The 21,038-nt window shown below is 38.7% G+C and overlaps 1 protein-coding gene across 1 annotated transcript in view; it reads left to right on the top strand.

Moving 5' to 3' along the window:
* Window positions 1-21,038, top strand: part of HAO1 (hydroxyacid oxidase 1) — a 49,791-nt gene that overhangs the window by 15,233 nt on the left and 13,520 nt on the right. Inside the window, exons 3-4 of the mRNA XM_054573505.1 lie at window positions 8,088-8,343; window positions 16,699-16,874. Coding sequence (XP_054429480.1) covers window positions 8,088-8,343; window positions 16,699-16,874 — 432 coding nt within the window. The remainder of the gene's footprint in view (window positions 1-8,087; window positions 8,344-16,698; window positions 16,875-21,038) is intronic.

Raw genomic sequence — 21,038 nt, 5'->3', positions numbered from 1 at the left:
CCTGGTGATAAAGCGTGGCTTTGAGAAGTCAGAGGCTCACCTGTGTATTCCAACACTGAGGCTGTTCAGCTGAGGGAGGTGATGGACATTGTTGTGTGTGACATTGATATTTCTTGCAACAGTTTTAAAAAGGCATTATTGTGGTGTGGTTGCCGTGCAACCTGCTAGCTGTGCCCAAACCTGACAACTCAACACAATGACAGAGTAATAATCTGGGAATCATTACAATTCAGCTAATGTCTTAGTCTCTTGCAAGGTTCTGCCCCAGAGATAAAGAGGAAGCAGGGAAGGGGGGCCTAAGTTGTCATTGGGACTAAGTGTTCCTAAAAAATATTTCCATACAGTAAAAAAGAGTTCTTGAGGTATAGTGACAGAGTGATCATTCATGATTTTACTGCCCAAATTCAGACAATAGACCATCATGAAAGCACAAGAAAGGTGAAATCTGGTTTCCTGGTCTTTCTTGGCAGTGTTTAAATTGATTAAGTTTCCTAAATAGTAAATTAAGATTTGCTTGACTACTTCTTAGTATTTCAAGCATAATTGTGGTGGAAATATTGTTCTTCTCTTGGATTACTAACTTCAGAACATTCTTTTTCTAAGTAATCTCAATAGTAATATTAGACATTCATAAAATAATGTTAATTGTGTCTTTAACAAACCTGCGCAATGGTAGTTCCTGTGCAAAGAAAGGTTGATACACTCAATGGATGTGAGGGTAGACATTTATGCAAACATGTCAGTGTGCCAGACCCTGAGTTCGGAACCACACAACTGCTTTGTACTTTGTCATTGCATATTTTCACCATGACATAATGACTTCCTGTGCAGATGACAAAATGGATTTTCTTAACAAAATTTCAGCACAGCTGTTTTGATGACTAAATTTTGCAGGAGCTTTTTAATCAAATGTACTTAAAAAAACTTTAGGCCCTTTGATCATATTACCCCTTTTCCTTCAAACACATAATTTTGGAAACTTAACTCACCTTTCCCATAAAGAAGACCTATTTTCAAAGAAATCATTTGGGCCCAAAGCAGCACATTGCTTCATTGTTCTGTTCTAATCTGGGAATGTGGTTGTCCCACATGAATCAATGTTCCACATTGTAGACATTTACTCCTGTTGATAACTAACATTTATATTTTCCTTTGTTTGTTGTCATAGTGGCTGTGGATGAACATCATTCTCAAATCTATTATAGCCTCCTTCCTCATCAATCATAGCATGGCAAACTTTAGTTTTACTTGATGACTCAGCATCTTCCTTATATTTGTAAACCTGACATTAAACATTTGGAAGCAATTTTACAACTGGTAAATCGTGCCTTCTCAGCTTTGAGTAACCTCTCTCTTCTTCCTCATCTTCTGCCATTTTACTTTTATTTTGTCATTTATTTTTGCTTCTAATTTAAAAGCTAGGAAACCGGGCTAATCCTAGATAAGCAAGCTTATGAAATATGTCTGATGATGGTTAAGTATGCTGCAGGGCTGTTACTATAGTGCAATTTAATACCTTGACTTTAAAACTAGTAAGAGATGAATGCGTAAGAAAATGTGGCAGATATACCTGTGCTTCTCTCCAGAGGAACACCAGTGGAGAAAAAAGACACATTCATCAGCAGGATGTGACTGGCGATTGGAAAACCACACACGATCTACTGCCTATGCTACCATCACCCACATGTTTCTCACTCCTATTTTTTGTAAGATTTTTACCAAGACCGTCAGATATCTCCCATTAACTTGGATGAGACCTTGTGAATGAAAATGTCTACCATGTTCTCAAAGTGTCCTCCATGAACAAAAGCATGAATATCATTGGAGAGCTTGTAAGAAATGCAGACTCTCAAGTCCCATCCCAGACCTACTGGGTCAGAATCTGAATTTCATCAACATCCCCACATGATTCCTATGCACATCAAAGCTTGAGAAACACAGGAAAGAGTGTGGAATGAAAGTTCCTGGTGCTTCCCAACCAAAGGCACCATTCAAATCTTCAAAGATGAAGCAATGTTAAATGTAGCATGAATGGCATTCCCCTGTCAGACCTTCTGAGAGCCAGCTGATTTCAGGACAACTGCCTGAAATGCGACAGGAAGAGAGAAGCAGACTCTGAGTAAATGAGGGAGATGTGTACAAAGTGGTTTTCAATTATGGAACTGGGACAGGTAGGCTTAGTGTCCAGCCCCCTAAAACTTAAGTCCATAATAGGTATCCTGTCTTCTGTCCTCCACATCTAGGTTACCTGGACCATAAATAAACATTTTCATTAAGGCCTGAAGTAAAGCAAAACCCTACCAAAATCTGGAATCATGTTGCATTTCTTAGCCATGGGGAGGATTCTGCCAGTTCCTGCTCTTTTGCAAAGCTCTAGTCCATTTAAATCACTGTACGTTGGAGTAGCTGCATTTGTATCATTCCCAGAAGTGGCTGCATTTGTGTCTAATATAAGTTGATATAAACCTCGGTAGTGGATTTCAGGTTCCATAGTGTAGGAAATTGAGTTAACTCTCTATTGAATGGTAGCCTGGGCATGCTGACTGCACTCAATCTTAGGCCAGCTCATTGTAAATCCTTATAATGTTTCCCACCCTAGGGCATGTGATCTAACTTCAATAAAAACTTTATTGTGAGTGGATCTGAGGATAACTTTTGGTCTGTGAATCAGAATGCACCAACATTTCCCAATAGCCCATAGCCTGTTTCATGGTGGTAGGGTGATAGGGGTCATGGGTGATAGTTAACAATGACATTAATCACATTAATTTCCATATAATTATACTTTCAATTGTATTGCAAATGACAGAATGTGTGTTGTGTGCTATTGAGTCATCTGCAGCCCCTGGAGACCCTATAAATGAGTGACTGATGTCCACAATATCCTGTCCTTAACATCCCTGCTCAGCTCCTGCAGACGCACGCCTATGGCTTGCTTGCCCTCTGCTCTTCCCCAGTAACCTTTTAAGTGCTTCTGACCAAGGATTCTCATTTTTCAGTACTCTCCCTGGCTTCCTTTTGGACTCTGCTCACAGGGCTGTCAAAGTAAAACAAAAGGAAAAAAGGAGAATAAGAAAAGAAAAATGCAGCAGTGGTTTCACCATGGCCTGCTGCCCCCCACTGGGGTCTGTGGCGTCACCGTCACCGAACACTTACGAAGTGTAAGTGCCCTGGCAAGGAAATGAAAGAGTAGAGAAATAAGAGAATATAGTGAAAACTTAAATTTTTTTCTTCCAGGTATTACTGTTTAGTGGCTGGACTAAGCAAATACTGACAACCTTTAGGTCTACTTGCAGTTCCCACTATGCAATCTCTAGACAAATTAGAGGTAGTGGTGGAGGGGTGGGGCAAAACTATGTTTCTATTGCACCTCTTGCATTATTTGCTGTTTGTTTGTCCCTGGTTTTTCAAAGTGATGGGAATTTCTACATTTGCCCTGGGAATGTAGGAATTATCTCCTTTGATATTTTCATCCTATATAGGCCTAGCGGGGGAGTTCCTTGGCCTGAAGAAAATTCCTGTCCTTTAATCACTTTGTTCCTTAGGGTCATGACCATTTGACACCTTCTTGTGAGAGAAAAAAGGAGGGGGTGTCTTGTGCATCAAAAGCATTGCAGAGGAAAGCTGAGTATGGAAATTATGAATAATGATGTTAAGAAACCCAGATCTTGGGAAAATGTGGAAAATTTAAAAAGCTATGACCTTCTTTTTGCAAATAATGTTAGGTATTCTCTCACTTAACTCTTAACAACTGTATGACCTTAGAATTTACACGGAAAGTGTTCACAAACATTGCCTCAGTGGACTATCCAGCAGTCCTATGGGAGGGCTGGGCAGCCCCTGCACACTTACAGCTATTTTGCAGATGAATTGTGTCTTGTGGACGGCAAGGCTGGGTCCATAGCCCAGGCCTTCTGACCCTCAGTCCATTATGTCCTGTTGTTTTTCTGAGATATAGATATTATTTTTATATCTATGTAGAAATATATATAGAAATAATATGTTTATATTATATATATAGAAATAATATCTACATGGATATAATATCTAATTTCTATGGCTTTGCCTTTGTTGCTTCAATGCCTGAGAACTTACTAGTATCTCTTTTAGTGAGTGTGTGTTAAAGCATTTTTAAAATCTCAATGGCATAATGTATTCATGTTACCTCTAAATAAAAAAGAGAAAGGAAAGTCAAATATAAACAGTCTGAACATATCATCTAGAGCAGCAATCTTCAACCAGCATGCCACATATATTTTTAAAACATGCCATGCCTGACTATTTAGTCAGGGACACTGACCTCTTTTACCTTAGATTGTCAAATTAAAAAAAATGACAGCCAACACAACAATAGCTGTCTGGTGTGAATGAATCAAAATTATACCTATTTTTTTGTCAGATTGGCAAATATATTTGGCCAAATATTTTTTTGGTGAGCCGCAAAGTTTAAGTAATTAGTTTATGTGTGCCATGAGATGAAAAACATTGAAAATCACTGACCTAGAACATTAAAAGTTTAGGTATCTCTCCTTGAAGATATATGTTAGGGATGATAAAAGGAGGAGAGTGGAAGTAAGGAAAGTAAGGGAGTAGAGTCCTGTCATTTGGGATCAATGTTTACTTGATGGTGTAGCCTCTTGGGTATGTTAGTCAAGATTTTTAGACTTGGATTCACACTAGGGACCTTCATCATGAGCAAGAGCCAGGATAGACCTTTACGGCAATTTCACCTCAGAGGTGATCTCCATTTTGCCAGGAGTTGCAAAAGTACAACTTGCAACACAGTCTTCTGTTACTGACCCAGAAGTTGGGAACAGGACTCTCTCTGTGCAAGCTGACCCCGCTCCTTTGTAAAATAAAATCTGGAAGTTGCTGCTGTTTAGAGCAGCAGGTCGGAGTTTCATTGTGGAAACTGAATTAGGGAGAGAAAACATTTCGAAAACATTGTGCTTTCAAGCACTAGACTAGCATAACTCTGATTAGAACTTTTTAACAAAGTCTTACTGTGCTAGGTCATTTGAGATTCCCAGATGCTATTTCTAGACCTCTAACAGGGCTCTGGATGCCCCCAGCTCTGCCAGGCATTAACCTTTAAATTGCTGGAGTAGGTGGGGAGCCAGGGATTCCTTGCCAAGAGACTGGAGTGAAGGTACTTTGAAGAAACTCAGAAGGGGGATTATTTTTATTTACCATTGGAATGGAAGTATTTCAATATTTTAACAAGCAGCATTGTTATTCTGGTGTGTACCAACTTAATCCCAGATCTGTCCCTAGTGGAACCAGGCAAATTTATAATAGTATCTCTGAATGGTTATTGCAAAGCCCCAGGCTCCCTTATTTTATTCTAACATAAAGCTATGTTGAAAATAATGGATGTAATTCATTGATAATTTTCCTTTATCACAGTAATAATCACAAGTAAATGAGGATCACAGGGATGAGTATTATATGTTCCAAGGAGCGTAGATGCTTCTAAGTTTCACTCCAGTTCTCTTCTGGGAGTAACATCTCAGCCTCGGCTCACAGTACGTCAGCACAGCCTCTGATGTTCCCCCTGCATCCAGGGAGAGAGTCTCATTAAATTCATCAGATCACCAACTATTTACTGAATGTCTACAACTGGAAACAACCGGTCATTAGAATTTTAGGGGGACCCAATTCAAACTTTCAGCTCCTATGATTTAATCATTGGAAAACAAACATTTAGTACCAATAACATCAGGAGCCATTGATACTGGAGCCGGGAAACTCTGGAAATAGGTGCCTGAGCTGGCCTTGCTTTTCCCTGGACCTCTATCCCAAGGGATTTCAGGCAACTGCTTGTGAGAACTGACATACAAGTTGGATGGTTTTGGTGATGGCAATATTTTTGATGCATTGGTTTGTAGGATGTTAATGATCTGTGTGAAATGTCTGTAGCTATTTCTTATAAAGATCTTTTTGAAGATTTTTGATTCTTGTTCACAGAGCTGCTGATGCCTTTGTGCAAACTACAAAATGGCGCCCTGTCATTTGGTGCTCCTTTTAACTGGACCATTTTGTGCTGCCACTCTGCTCTTATAGTATGTGACAGGCCTTACCCATTGTTTTCCATGTTTCTATATCTTCCCAGAGCTGGAAGCATGGTAGTATTCTTTGGACATGTGGCCAACTTGCTGTCTTGGGCATCATGACCCTGAAGGATTCGGGGAATACATTTATCTATGCTTGATATCAGGGGAGTCTTTTGGGCACCTGAGAGTTCTAGAAAGATCATTGCTCTGGAGGCATGGTCAGATGTGCTGGGTTCTCCCACTCTGCTGCCCATCTCTGTGTGACTTCTGTTAGGTCAACAATCTCTTCAGGGCATAACTTTTTTTGTGGGAAAATGACCTAAACTATCCCTAATTGGGTTAGGGAATTCTGACCCAAACTATCAATGCCCCAGGGTGCTCCTTCCAAGCCACAGTGGATTCCCTGAGTTATTTTTTATGTTTACAAATCTTAATGAAGATCAGACAATGGTCCAGATGTTCAAATGTGTTAATACATAATTAGATGTGGTTTCTTGGACAACATTTTGCAACCTATGAATCCCTGTGAGGGAAATTATCAAAGGAACACTTGGAGGGAATGGATTAATGATACATAGATCATATAATCTGCAGCTCAAATCTTCTTTATCTGGGCTATGACCTGATGGACACGGATTAAAAAACACCTTCAAAGCCATAGGAAAATTAACATTTATCCAAAACAAAATCCATTTTGTTGTCATTTGAACTTAGCGTTTTACTATCAAATGACGATGCTACTATTTAAATGTCAAAATGTGGTCCAGGACTAGTAGCAATAGCATTACCTGGAGCTGGTTACAAAAGCACGTTCCTGGGCCCCATCTCAAGTCTGCTGAATCAGAGACTCTGGGGGGTGGGTTTTGCAATCTGTGTTTTTACAAACTTTCCAAGGGATGTGTCCACTAAAGTTTGAGAAACATGGAAGCTTTTTAACCTCCTAAAGTTGCTTCTCATCATCAGCCTGTGTCACTTGCACAGCTAGTTTATTCACATTTGATATATGGTGGGCACACAGTTAAGTCGAATGACCCAGGGTCCTATAGTCAGTTTTATGTTTATTATTTATCTCTTTGCACATAAACATTATATCAATTTCTCCTTCCACTAAAGCTGACCCCAATTGTAGTACCCATTTTTGGAGGAAAGATTACTACCCATGTTCTTTCAAGTTCTCTAAGACAAGTGGCTAGTGGATTCTATCTAATTTTTCATTTATTTGCTCATTTTTTTGATATCTTGCTCAAAGGGATGTGAAGAAATTACTGTTTACTTGAGATGTCTAGCATATGTATTTTATAAAGTTTTAAAAGGCAATGTAAATGGTAGAATATACCTTTAACAAAATTTTTGAAGATAAAATTTAAAAGGTTTGAAAGTTAAAAGTATTATAATCTCCCTCTCTCCGTCTATCTAAGAAATTGGCTCATAGAGTTGTGGAGGCTGGTGAGTAAAAAGTCTTGCAAGTTGATGCTGCAGTTTGAGTCTAAGAAAGACTGCTGACAGAATCCCCTCTTTCTCAGGGAAGGTCAGTCTTTTCCTTAAGATGACTGATTGGATGAGGTCTATCCACATACAGAGAGTAATCTACCTTTCTCAAAGTCTACGGATTTAAATGTTAATCTCATTAAAAAAATAACTTCACTGCAACATCCAGGCATTTGAACAAATACCTGGCTACCATGGCCTAGCTAAGTTGACATAAAATTAACCATCACAAAAAAAGTTACCTTTAATGGAGTGTACATTTTATTTTATATATAAACTATGTTTTATCCAATCACCTAAGGCTGGGTATTCAGATGGGTCCCAATTTTTTCACCTTAAGTATGACACACCTTTGGCTAATTGACTCATTTTTGTCTTCAAGATCAATTCACAGAGTGTGGAAGAGAATGCTGTCTCTAACTTTTTAAAGATAGGACTTCTTTTTGCCAAATTGCCCTTGTAGGTGTCTTTAGCCTTGAACTACAGCAGAAGTCTTTGGAATGGGAAAATGCCACAATTGTCTAGATCTTCCCCTTTCTTCCTCAGCCTGCAGGTCATTGGGAACTGGCATGATGTTGAGTTCCTGGGCTACCTCCTCAATTGAAGAAGTGGCTGAGGTGGGTCGCGAGACGCTTCGCTGGCTGCAACTGTACATCTACAAGGACCGTGAAGTCACCAAGCAGCTAGTGCGGCGGGCTGAACGGATGGGCTACAAGGCCATATTTGTGACAGTAGACACCCCCTACCTGGGCAACCGCTTCGATGATGTGCGCAACAGGTTCAAGTTGCCACCCCAACTCAGGTAACCATGGGTCTCTGGTCTCCTTGGCCCGTGAGGAGGTTTTCTAATTCTGTTCGCTCTTGTCAAGAGTCAGCTCCAAAGGTTTTTTCCACTTTCCAAGTGAGTGTCCTGGGGAATTAGTTTTTCACAGAATGTTGGTCCCAAAGTATTATTGAAAAGGACTTTTTCTATGAATGATAAGGTCTGGATTCTAGAGAGAGTTTCATTGCCAAATACCCACATAATTTCCAGCAAATCACACTCCTTTTGTAGGTGTCACATACTTGAGCTATAAAAGAGAGATAGAAATTGCTTTTATACTCATAAAAGTAAAATTTATGTACCAGAGTGAATTAAAGTGTTTGGGAGGTGTGAACTGCCATTTGGATAGATGATCCTTAATATAGTCCAGGCAACAGGGCTATATTAATATCCTTAATATAGCCCACATATTTTGTTGTATGTGGGACAACTATGGGCAGGAAGATTGAAGAAAGATTAAAGAGTGGAGACAAAAGAAGCTGCATACTTGATACCTCATCACTACTTCTTTGAGCAATATCCCTCTTTAACTGTAGATGAACTTTAAGTCATTTATTCACTGGTTCATTCATTCATTCATTTGTTCACTCACTTGGTCATCTTAGCATAAACAATGTGTCTAACAATCTGTAACTGAACAGCCATGGTTCCTTTAGGTTATTCACCTTGTTCATTGGCAAGGAATTATCCTTTTCCCTGTGATAATTTAGGATTAAAACCATGTTTATTACACTGGGAATTCAGTAGAGTTTCCTGAGAAAGGCCCCAACCTCCCTAAGATGCAGACCTCTTTTCCCTTTTGTTTTTACTTCTCCCATTTCCCACCAAAACCTTCTCTGAGACTTTTCACACCAATGTGTGACTGATAACCTTCAAGGCTAAATGCATTTGAGCAGGAATCAAAATCTTAGTTTTAATGGAAGTGATTTTGATGATGAGATTTCAAAGCCTTCACAAGATATATGAAACAATGAGGGATGACTTTTTTGGACCCTGGACTTCATTTTACACGGGTGGTTGCTTACTCTGCCTACATTTAAATTTAACCCTTCTAAAAAATCCAAAATCTGAAAGAGTCAAAACCAAATCAGCATTCTGCACAAGGACAAGAAGTTGCTGGAAGCCAGCAATTCCACAAATGTTATGAAGTAGGATGCATCTCAACTAGCACATACATCTGTATACAGTTCTCTGTGTGATGTAACTGTCGTACAGCTCTGCTGAGTATGTACCTATCTGAGTATAAACTGCTGTACATAAAATCTTGCTGTTGAGCCATATGTAAGTTAGCTGTGTGATGTTATCTACGTGGCAGGTTTAGGGAGTCATTTCTGCATGTGGTACCTTCATGACAGAAAGAGGAAGTGTTCTCCTGGTCAGTCCTGTCTCCTGCATCCCAAGAGCAGAGTTACCCAGACACCCTGTCTTTCTAAGAAAACAGAAGCAAAAGGTCCCTGGTCTATTTCCACTTTTTTCCAAATTCATCAGAAATTAGATGGCTTCAAACTTCTGTAATAGGAGATCTGTATTCACATTATTTCTCCATTTTGATTACCTTATTTTTTAGATTCTCTAAAATAATTAGTTTTTCACTCTAGGCTTCTGACAGGAAACTTTCCTCATTATTTTCCTTTGGAGTTTGCTCTTTTCCCCACCTCCTGTTGAAAGTACTACGAACAACAACAACAAGAGTAGGATAATTTTGGCAGTTTAAGAAACATTTTCGCGCTCTGGATTACAAAACGTCTTCACAGTGGTATCTACTTAGATGGGGGGATGACACAGTTGTTACTTCTGGCTGGCATGTCTCGCTCCTTTGCTGCCAGGGCCACTCAGTCAGGAGCGGAAGCTTGATTTGCTTTTTCCCCTTTTCCTTCGCTCCCGGGCTCCCTCCCAGATGACCCGAAAGACCATGAGACAAAGGCTCTTTTCAGCTGTCCCTGTGCACAGGAGTGGTGAGGGCTCAGCAGCTTGTCACATCTCCCGTCTGAAGATGATCAAATAATGAGCAATACATCCAGATTGCTGGGAACACAGGAAACACCCCACAGCCCAGTACCCCATCCCCCAGAGCTCCTGCCGGCCTTGTTCGTCCTAGTGGACTTCAGGGCAGGCCAGCCCCTTCTGGTCGGCTTCCCTGCAGTCCAAATTCAGGTGCCAAAGGCAGAACACACTAATGGGAGGCCCAGGCTTCCGCCTGAGGCCACATACAACCGAAAAGCTCATCTGTTACAGCCTGATAGGAAATCGGGTTTCTTTTCTGCGACTGACCTGACTCATAGAAGGTGAAACTAGGCTTTTCAGAAGTGAGGTTTGGCAGGCGAGGGAGGCAGGAAATCCAGGGGAGAATGAGTCTGTAAAGCTGTGGCTCCTTCCAGCTCTTGCTACTTCCTCTGCCGGGGTGGGGGAGGGTTCTGACTCTTGGCATCTGGGACCAGCCAGAGTTCAGGAGTTTGGTAGTCTCTGCTTGGTGTATATACAAAACACATGTACGTGTGTACATTCTGAATGGCACGGAGGTTCCTGAAACTGAGGGGGGAGTAAGGAGAATACTCATATGCTCTTAGAAGAAGCAAGAGATGAAGCTAGTTCACCCCTTCAGAGGCTGATTCAGAGTCTTTGAGGCAGGGACCTTTTCTTTCCCTGTACCCCATGGGGACGGTTCACTTACCTGGGGTAAAGATTTGGCTATTCAATGTAGGGCCAGGCCAGGTGAAAGAAAATAAATGTAATTTTTGATCATTGACTAAATACAAAGTAAATCATGACACCTACCCCTTCAGTGATTTGCTTGGAGACATGCTTCCTTAAGCCCTGAAATGACTTATTAATCATGACAGCCAAAATAGATCGCACACACACGAAAAGATCAGACTGGTATTATCTTCCCAGATCTCACTGTAAAGTGGCCTTTGAGGCCCCCGTTACTTTTCTGACTTCATTCCCCAGCTCCCTCACCTTCACTCTCTCTCTCCCGAGCCACACTGGCTTTGCTACTCTTCAGTCAGTGTGCCAGGCGTGCCTGTGCCTTAGAGCCTCGGAGCTGAGTCTTCCCTCTGCCTGTAACATTCTCCCCCCAAATCAATGCACTGCTAATGTCTTCACTTTTCCTACGTTATTATATTAGGGAGGGGTCTACACGTCTTTATTTGGGAAACCAAAATAAAAATAAGCAGTAGAGATCAAAATAGAGACACAATATATGTGGGGATCCTGGAGAGGTTTTGGGGAGAAAAATATTTGTGAAGGTGGACTTGGTCCATGGCCCAATAGCTTCTGAATTCTTTGGTTAGAAGAACATTCACAATATAACTGTGTTAAACAGAATAAAGACCTCCCAAAGATGCCCATGTCCTAATTCCTGGAACCTGTGAATATGTTACTTTACATGGCAAAATAGACTTTGAGATGGGAAGATTATCCTGGATTATCTCATAGACTTAATGTAATTAAGGGGTCCTTATACAACAGAAGCAGGAGTATCAGTCAGAGAAGGAGATGTGATGATAGAAGCAAAGGACGGAATGACATCATCAGGAGTCAGGGGAGTCAGGGTCTCTAGAAGCGGGAACAGGCAAGGAAACAGATTCTGCCCTAGAGCCTCTGGAAGGAAGAGGACCCTGTCCACACCTGGAGTGTGGAACAGTGAGAGTCATTTTAGACTTCTGAACTCCAGAACTATAGTATAATAAATCATTTTAAAGCCTCTAGGTGTGGTTATTGGTTATAGCAGCAAAAGAAGCACAAATAATAACACTGCTCTGCTAATTTCCTCTGCAAGGTAGCTTCTCAGCGAGGCCAAGCTTGATCACCATATTTTAATTTTCAAGTTAAGCTTCTACTAGCTCACTGACCTCTTATTCTGCTCTACCTTTTCTTTTTTTATTTTTTGTATAGGACTTATGATCTAATGTGCTCCATAAATTACATATTGATTATATTTATTATTTATTTTCTGTCTCTTCTTGCTAGAATGTCAACACTAAGTGGCCAGGATTTTTGATTGTTTTATTTATAGGTATATCCTAAATATTTAAAACACCGGCACACCATAGGTGTTCAATAAGTAAAGTTGTATCAATAAATAGAAACATACTAGATCATATGAGATTTACGCAATGAAACATGATTGGTAGGAAGTTGAACAGAGGTTTGAGCTCACACTTAAAATCCGTTTTTTTCAACCTTCTTTCTAACTGCTCAGCCACATTGAGGAAGAAATTAGCAGGGCTATGTTCTCAATACAAGTGTTTTCGTAACCGCAGAATTGAAAGCTGGTGGCCCATGTACCAATTCATATCTATATTATCAATCTCTCTGTCTCTCTCATATTGTGTTGATATCATAGGCTCTACTGATTGTTATTTTATTTGTTTCCTGCTATGGAGACATGTAGCTTTATCTTTAATATCATACTATCAACACTTAAAATAATATTTTATATTTCTCCATAGTATTTATTACTGGTGTTACTATTGGTGATTTAGCAATGTTTAACTTTCTTTTAGTAGTTGTTACTGTTTTTATGATGCTAACTAAAAGCTAAAATAATTTCTATATTAGATTAAAAAGTATATTTGAGGAACATTTAAGGCACAATGAGTTCCTTACAAAGAAGAAATTTTATCCCTTGCCTTTGGGTCATTAAATAGATTGGGATTCGGAGAATTAAGTCATAAGTAATCATGTTATTATTTTGATGTTGCCCCTTTCCTTCCTTACGAAATGGAATACTTTGGTTATCAGAAGCTGCTTTAAGTGTTTTTTTGTGTATATGTCATAATTCAAATAAAAACAGCATTCATGGAGGTTTCCTTCGGAGCCATTGGTAACACACTCCATCGCGGGTCTCTGTCAAGATATCTGAAAACTTTTTCTTGGCGTCTGGCTTTGAACAACGTTTTAGAGTAACAACAAGGCTTCATTGTGCACTGAAATTTCTGTAAGGCAACATTCATTCAAGTGTTGATCTGCATTTCACCGTCCAAGAATAACAACAGTTATTTATATAATTTTATCCATGTTTCTGTTTTTTCCTATCCATTTCACCCTTTCACCCCGCCCCTGCTGAAACACTGTAGCTTGTTTGGGAGGGGTGTGGGGTGCTGTGCAGAGTATATACACATACAGATGTTTTTCTTTTTTTCCCCTCTGGTCTTGCTATGTGAGAGACAGACCAGACCTTTTACTTATTAACAATATTATTTAAAAGTTTGGAATTTAATATCACTTAATATCAGTTCTAAGTAATAGAGTGGGTCTCCATAATGTGGATATGTTTATTGACCAGAAGGTTAGCTTAATTCAAGTTAGGATGACAATGGAGGACCAAAGTCTGTGATAAAATGTGTAGCCCTAAGTGGTTTGATAAAAAGAGATGGTCAACTATTGTAGCTAAAAACCATACGAAAGCTCAACAAATAGATGGGTATTAGTGTGACTCTCCTGGAGTTGAAATATTCTGTGATCTATAAGGGCCACCTAAGTTAATGAAACCATAGGACTTACTGTTTAATTCTTATTGTGAAAACTTTGCCAATGGCTTGAATAGTTATGTGGGATGTGAATGTTCATGTCATATGATAATACATACCACCAAAGCTACCCAACCTGTTTTTTAGGTGAAAGTACACTAAAATGTAACTTAGTTTTATATTAAAGGAAACCCTGTGATCCTCTTAATATAGTTTTAAAATAGTGTACCTATATAACTCTATGTTTAAATAAAATTGTTATAGTTATTATTCCAAGATCCTTTCTATATTCAATGGCAGAGCTAGTAGAAGGGAAGAAAGAGCTCTGATTAAGTCAGAGATCAATATAAAATGCTGTATTTTTGCCCAAAGAGAAGATTGGCTAGCAGAGTAACTTATAACCTGAAGAAGAGCAAGGTGAATCCAGGTCATGGTCATCATTCAAAGACGGCCTTTCAGAGGAATAAAGTTCAAAATTGGATTTGGGTTTGCAGGCAGCTGAGTCATATGGATGGTGTCATTGTGTATCCAGATGTCCATCTACGCAGCTCGTTGTCAGAGGTGCAGGCAGAAAAGACTTTTTCCCTAGTTTAGGAAACTGCCAAAATCTACTCAGGATATCCGGACCTTAGACCAAGAGAAAAGACTTAAGGTACATAGAGTGAGCCAGCAGCAAAGCCTCGGAGGTGAGTTGGACAAACGCTGGTCTAAGCTGAGTTAATGAAATTAGACATAGGGGAGGGCAGCAACTCAATGGTGCTGTGTCACGGTTTGGGTTCCTATAGAAGCGGCCTGAGATCCAGGGGTTTAAGCACCAGTGATTCCTTTGGGAGACAAAGAGAATATTGGTGAAGGAGTAGGGAAGGGGTGCACGGGAGGGAAGGCATGAACAATGGTTATGTTATCAAGACAACTACAATAGTGGGCAACTGAAGCTTAATCCTGTTAGGAAATTCTGAGAAATCAAGTAGCAGATATCTTAGAGTTAGTCTGCCTAGGGGCGAGGGAGCTGGGGTATTTATACATTAAAATACCTAACACTACAAGTGGTGGCTCAGACTCCAGGAGCAAGAGAAGCTACATGTATTAGTCAGAGAAACAGAACCAATAGAATATACATGTGTATGTATGTGTGTGTGTATAATATTACTTGAACGGTATGGTATATGAATGATATCTTAATAGAGATATTTTTAAAAATAATCACATATACAAAAATAGTAGCAGCAGAAACCCAGGTTGCTGCATAGGGAGCAAGGAAAGGAAGAGAGAGAGAGATTATGAGAAATTGGCTCACAGGACTATGGAAGCTGAGAGGTCTCCTGATCTGCAGTCTACAAGCTGGAGGCCCAGAAAAACCAGTGTAGTTCCAGCCTCATCCTGAAGGGCTGAGAACCAGCAGTCCAATCATTTAAGTCCTGGTCTGACTCTGAAGGCCTGACAACCAATAGCTCCAGTGTTTAAGAGCAGGAGATGATGGATGTCCCAGCTCAAGCAGAGAGAACAAATAAGCCCTTTTCTCACCTTTTTGTTCAAGTTGGGCCTTTAACATACGGGATGATGGGGTGATCATTTTTATTCTGTCTACCATTTCAAATTCTAATCTCAGCCAGAATCATCCTTGCAGAGACACCCAGAAATGTTTTACCAGCTATCTAGGCATCCCTTAGCCAAGTCAAGTAGACATGTAAAATTAATTGCAGGCACGGAAATGAAGGAAAGCTCATGCCCTGGTCAGGACTGTCTGGAAGACTGCAAAGTTTAGTCAGCAGCAGAGAGCTGCAGAGAGAACAACTAAATGCAGGAGGGAAAGCAGGAGCTGAGAGTCATCTGCTAAGAAACACCCCCACTTCTTCCTATGCCCACAACCACCACAACAGTAGACATGGAAGAGTCTGCAGGGGCAACAGACAGAAGATGTTAACACGGGTTACTGTAGTTCCAGTCTCCCCTAGAATTTTTCACAAGGACATGGCAAAGTTTCCTGAAGTCAAATGCAATTGCCAGGATGCAACTTAGATCTGAACAAATAGAATGTAACTAGGAGTAAAGAGATCCAGTGTAGAGCCCAAATGCTCCCTTAGCTAGATTTTCTATGTGAAATAAGAATCAATTAGCAAGCTGTAGGTACTAAGAGTATCAATTTTATTTTAAAATAAAATTTTAAAAAATTGCAATAATATTGGTATATGAAAGCCCTGTGTAAATTGTCATACACACGCAAATGTTCATTGCTGGCTGAAAGTAGCATCAAATCTGTTGTCTATATTTATAAGCTAGCTTAAAAAGATAGAGATATTTGAACTTGGCCATGTATTTTTTTCTTGAAACTGATTTATGTATAGAAAAACAGCCTAAGATGAAAAAATAAACTTTAGGTGACCAATTAAATCCAGTAGATTGTCCCATTTTAGTCTGGAATCCTACATCAAAAGTGGAAAACATGCATGCAAACAACATATAGATAAGTAATTTTCAACCAGTGTATATTTTAAAATATGCAGTACCTGTCTATTTAGTCAGGGGTACTGACCTGTTTTTCCTTAGATTGTCAAATGAAAAAATGACAACAGCCAACACAACAATAGCCATCTGGTTTGACTGAATCAAAATTGTATATGTATTTTGTTTGTCAGATGGGCAAAAAATGTAATTTTTTTTTTGGTGTGCTACAGAATTTTAGTAATTAGTTTATATGTGCCCTGAGGTGAAAAAGGTTGAAAATCGCTGCTGTAAATGGTTGAGGAGTGAACAGCCAATTGACTTGAAAACGGTAACTTTTCTTTTTTATAGACTGAGTCATTGTAAAGGTAACTCTAACTTTGAGGACTTTTTCATTTTATATATCTCTGTATTTCAGAATGAAAAATTTTGAAACCAACGATTTAGCGTTTTCTCCTAAGGAAGATTTTGGAGACAACAGTGGGCTTGCTGCGTATGTGGCTAAAGCAATAGACCCATCCATCAGCTGGGAGGATATTAAATGGCTGAGGGAGCTGACATCGCTGCCCATTGTTGCAAAAGGCATTTTGAGAGGTTTGTTTATTTCTCTATTTGACTTCATACTGGTTTTATGATCCTTTGTGGACATGATCACGATGCTTTTAAGGGAAAATAATCAGGAACAATTAACATGGAAATCTAAAGACACATTCCATCTCTCAGTTCTTGTTTTGGTGTTAGGAAATAGATAACATCCTTATTCTTAGGTAATGCACTGAAGGAGAGCAGGACTCCCATGAAGTGCGAAGTTATCCATTTTCAAGCATAGGGATATTGCTGCCTTTATTTGCAGCTGTCACCAAGTTATGGAGCTTGATGAGGTCTAGGTAGAAGGTCTTGCTCTGGCTGAAAGCTGCGGCATTGGCTCTCAGGTCAATGAGAAGCCCCAAGAATGGTATCCTTATAACCAAACTTGATTGAAGAGCCTCTTAATATTTTTCTCCTGTTCCTTCCAAGTACCAATGACTAGGACTGATTTCAGAGCGTGGTGAATCCCATATGACTTCCCTGCAAAGAGTGGTTGACTAGAACATTAAAAACCTCAATTATCAAGTTGTGGGTATTTAGGAACTTGACTACTTCCCCCATATCTGCATGTATTCAATTCTGCAGGGAGGCACAAGTGACTGTAGTAATTTGGAGTGTAAATGTGTTCACCCACAAATACGGTTTCTTGCCTTTGAAAACATATTTTTAGTATGGTTTAACAGATAACTGCCAAAAACATATTATAAACATTAAATGGAAATGTTTAAGTAAGTGACTGGGATGAGAGAATTGTATTAACTTACCTCAGGCTTAACAACAACTTAGAATCAAAACTTTTTTTTATAGGTTTTACTTAAATATGTGTGAATCTCATGACCCCTATTTATAAAGCTCTAAGTATGCCTCTAACTTTATCTTTTTATTCTTATATATGCAGAAATGAAGCTAATAAAAGTAAAAGAATGGGCCCAGTGAAGCTTTCAGGTAGAAGAAATATGTTTAAATCCAGATCTATCTTAATCTGTGCTTTAAAAAAATATTGTTATTCTCTTTCCTGTTGTCTACTGTCCTAGTTCAATTTCTGAGAATTATACTTCAATTAGTATATCCTGGTGTTACAGACACCATTAAACAAGTTTCACTTACTATACTTGCATCCTTAGTATCATCCATGGCTGTTAATGCTATTTCCTGCAGCTACAGTCAGCTGTAGGTCCTGAGAAGATTAACCTGAAGGTTCTGCCTCATCTATTCATTGATCCATTTACTTAGCCCATTCACTCAGTCATTCCTTACATAAATATTTATCATGCTTACTGTGTGATAGAATTTAAAAAACGATAATTTGAGGTCCTTGGCCAAAAGGAGAGCCCATTCTTGTAGGAAACAGATGTATAAACAAGAATTTGGGTGCAGTAAGATGTCACAGGTGCTGGGATAGAAATCTGTGCAGTATAAAAGTGTGTTTAAAATAGTGTAGACAATTACAAGAGTAGGTTAAGAAAGGTTTCATTTCAGAATAAAAGATGATTCTTGAGGAAAAAAAAAGATTACAGCGTCTGAGAACTACTAAAGATCTTGATCAGGGAAGCAAACTCATCAGATTAGCATTTTAGAAAAATCACACTTTGTATAATCGACCTCATGGATGGATATGGCAAAATTGGAGTCAGGAAGCACATTTAAGAAACTGTTGCTGCTCAGGCAAGAGATAATTTTGGCTGACCTGAGGGAAGTAAGAGAGTGTATTGAATTAGAAAATTGGCGTAGTTTCCAGCATTTAATTCACTCTCATCACAGAGGTGGCCTAGAGCAACTGTCTTAAAGACACCAAAAAAGAACAAAATTTTAGCATAGTCCCATATTTGTCCATGTACAGTGTGGAACAAATATAAAAATGAGGTTATTTAATTTTTAAACTAACTTTCAATGTAAGATTCCCAATATATATCATTTTCTACAACTTTGCCCTCTAGGAGATGATGGAAATCTATTGAATTAGATACTACTATTATGTGTTATGTGTTTTATGTTGAAAAATGTTTTGGCCTCTAGATTTCTGTGGTCACCTTAGCCTAGGGCCACCACCATCACCTCTTTTCTTCTCGTCCATATGGACCGTGTGACTGGTTTCCTCCTATTTTTGTAATGTTTTGCACATGGTAGACAGCCCAAATGTTTACTCAATATACATTTGGGTAAAATCCTCAGTGGAAACTATATGAGTTTATAAATTACAGAGAACTCAATAGCGAAAGAAAGAGAGATGGGACATTTGGCATTGAAAGGAAATAACTTATTTATACACATATAGTTTACATTGTCTTGTTTCTCTGTAACTATTTATTTCATTTATTTAACAAACAAGAATCATGTCTAGGATCACTACTGCACCAAGTCAGTGCACATGCTCAGTGGGGGTGTGGGGGAGGGAGCCGGGGGGTGGCAGTGTCAGTTCTGGGAAACCAAGCTCTCACTGTTTCACGGATCTCCATCCAGAAGTCTCACAGATTGACTGAAAACCACCCATCCTCTTTCATTTTCCTTTTACCAGAAACATGCAGATTATGTTCACAGGCACAGAAAATCACAGGCAACTGGCAAGATATCAATGAAATATTCCCCCTTACCGCCATTTTAAGAATTGCATTTTAATGAATGCAAATTGGAGATCAAGATGTAATCTCTTGCTGTGGTTAAACTCTGCCCTTGGAAAACTTTAACACAAACTCCAAGCATGTATTTGAGACAGGATTTGGTCTTTGCCAGAACTCAGGCTAATGAACAAATGGCTTTATGAGCAAAAGCATAATGCTTTTTAGAACTTTCTTATTTTTTAATTAAAAAACTTTTAAAAATGAAATTGTCTTACTTCCAGAGTGGCCTTTTGTTTTGCAAAAACTGTTCTCTAACTACCTCTTTTTCTATATCCAGTTGCTTTCCAGACACTCTCAAAAAACATCCACTCAAATGTTACCAGGTTGTGTTTTAGACTGCTGCCACGCATCTAGTATTTACTTACTGAACTCCCATAAGGTAGCATAGAGTCCTGGGTCAAAAGCTCCAAGGGCTTGCGGGTAAATCTTGAGTGTTTACATTTCGTTTTAGTATTTTAGAATAAATACGAAATAATATATTAATAAGAGAGTAAACCCTGCTATTCTCTATTGGCTATTCATTATATTTGTCAATTAAAGTAGTGACTGACAAATTAACAAATGTGGGATACCATATTAGTAAACTCTAAAGATTAATGTGAAACCAAAGATTCATGAACAGTTTCCTAAAATGGAACATTCTGACCCTCTCATTAAGGCAACATTATTCTCTTTCTAAGTTAATATAAAATGTGAAACTGTGGACAATGTTTCATTAGTGGCTACAAAAGGGGCTCATATCTCTTCACAGATTATTCTTTCTTTCTTTGCTAGATATTCATGATCTACCTTCTGAACAAACTATTTACTGCATTCCCAACACTGCCTAGAAAAAATGGGAACTCACTTGGAAAGATAGAAAATAAACTATTATTTAAGTAACACTTCAAATGAAAGGCAGTTTAAAATCTTAATCTTTACTAGAATGAAAATTTTATTGTTATAAACAAAACTCAGAGTTGCCAAAGCACCCAGCAAGTGAATCTTTCTCTGCCTATTCACCTTTTTAATTTATACTTCCCACACCAGACAATGATAATAATAGTTAATATTTATCTGATGTTACTCTAAGTACTTATTCAACTAATTTAATCCACAAAACAATCTTATATGGATTATTATCCTGATTTAGTGCATTAGAACACTGATGTGCAAAGTGAAGTAACATGCCACTTATATAACAAACAGATAAGGGATTCAAATCTATGTGATCTGACTACTAAGCCAAAGCAGTCACTTTTTTATACAGTGTAGGATCTCTTTATTGATAATATTCAATTTCTCAGAACACAGGTTGCAGCTACATAGTGGCAGACATCTGAATATAAATTGGAGGACTGTATACATCCTCAATCATGAGGTTCATAAATATTATAGTTCATACATTTTGACTTTTTTTTTACTTGTGATTTAATGTTTTAATAATGGAAATCATATACACAATTAGATAACCAGAGCAGACCACACTAGTTTTAAATATATTTTATATTATTTGTTAAGGTTAATTATGTATTTACCCAGGCTTTTAAAAAAATACAACATGATATCTCTT

The sequence above is a fragment of the Pteronotus mesoamericanus genome, unplaced genomic scaffold (genome assembly GCF_021234165.1).
Source record: "Pteronotus mesoamericanus isolate MK-2021 breed Mesoamerican mustached bat unplaced genomic scaffold, CSHL_Meso_final contig_25, whole genome shotgun sequence".
In the NCBI taxonomy this organism is placed as follows: Eukaryota; Metazoa; Chordata; class Mammalia; order Chiroptera; family Mormoopidae; genus Pteronotus; species Pteronotus mesoamericanus.
Note: the sequence above shows the minus strand (reverse complement) of the source record. Positions and strands in the feature narration are given on the sequence as shown.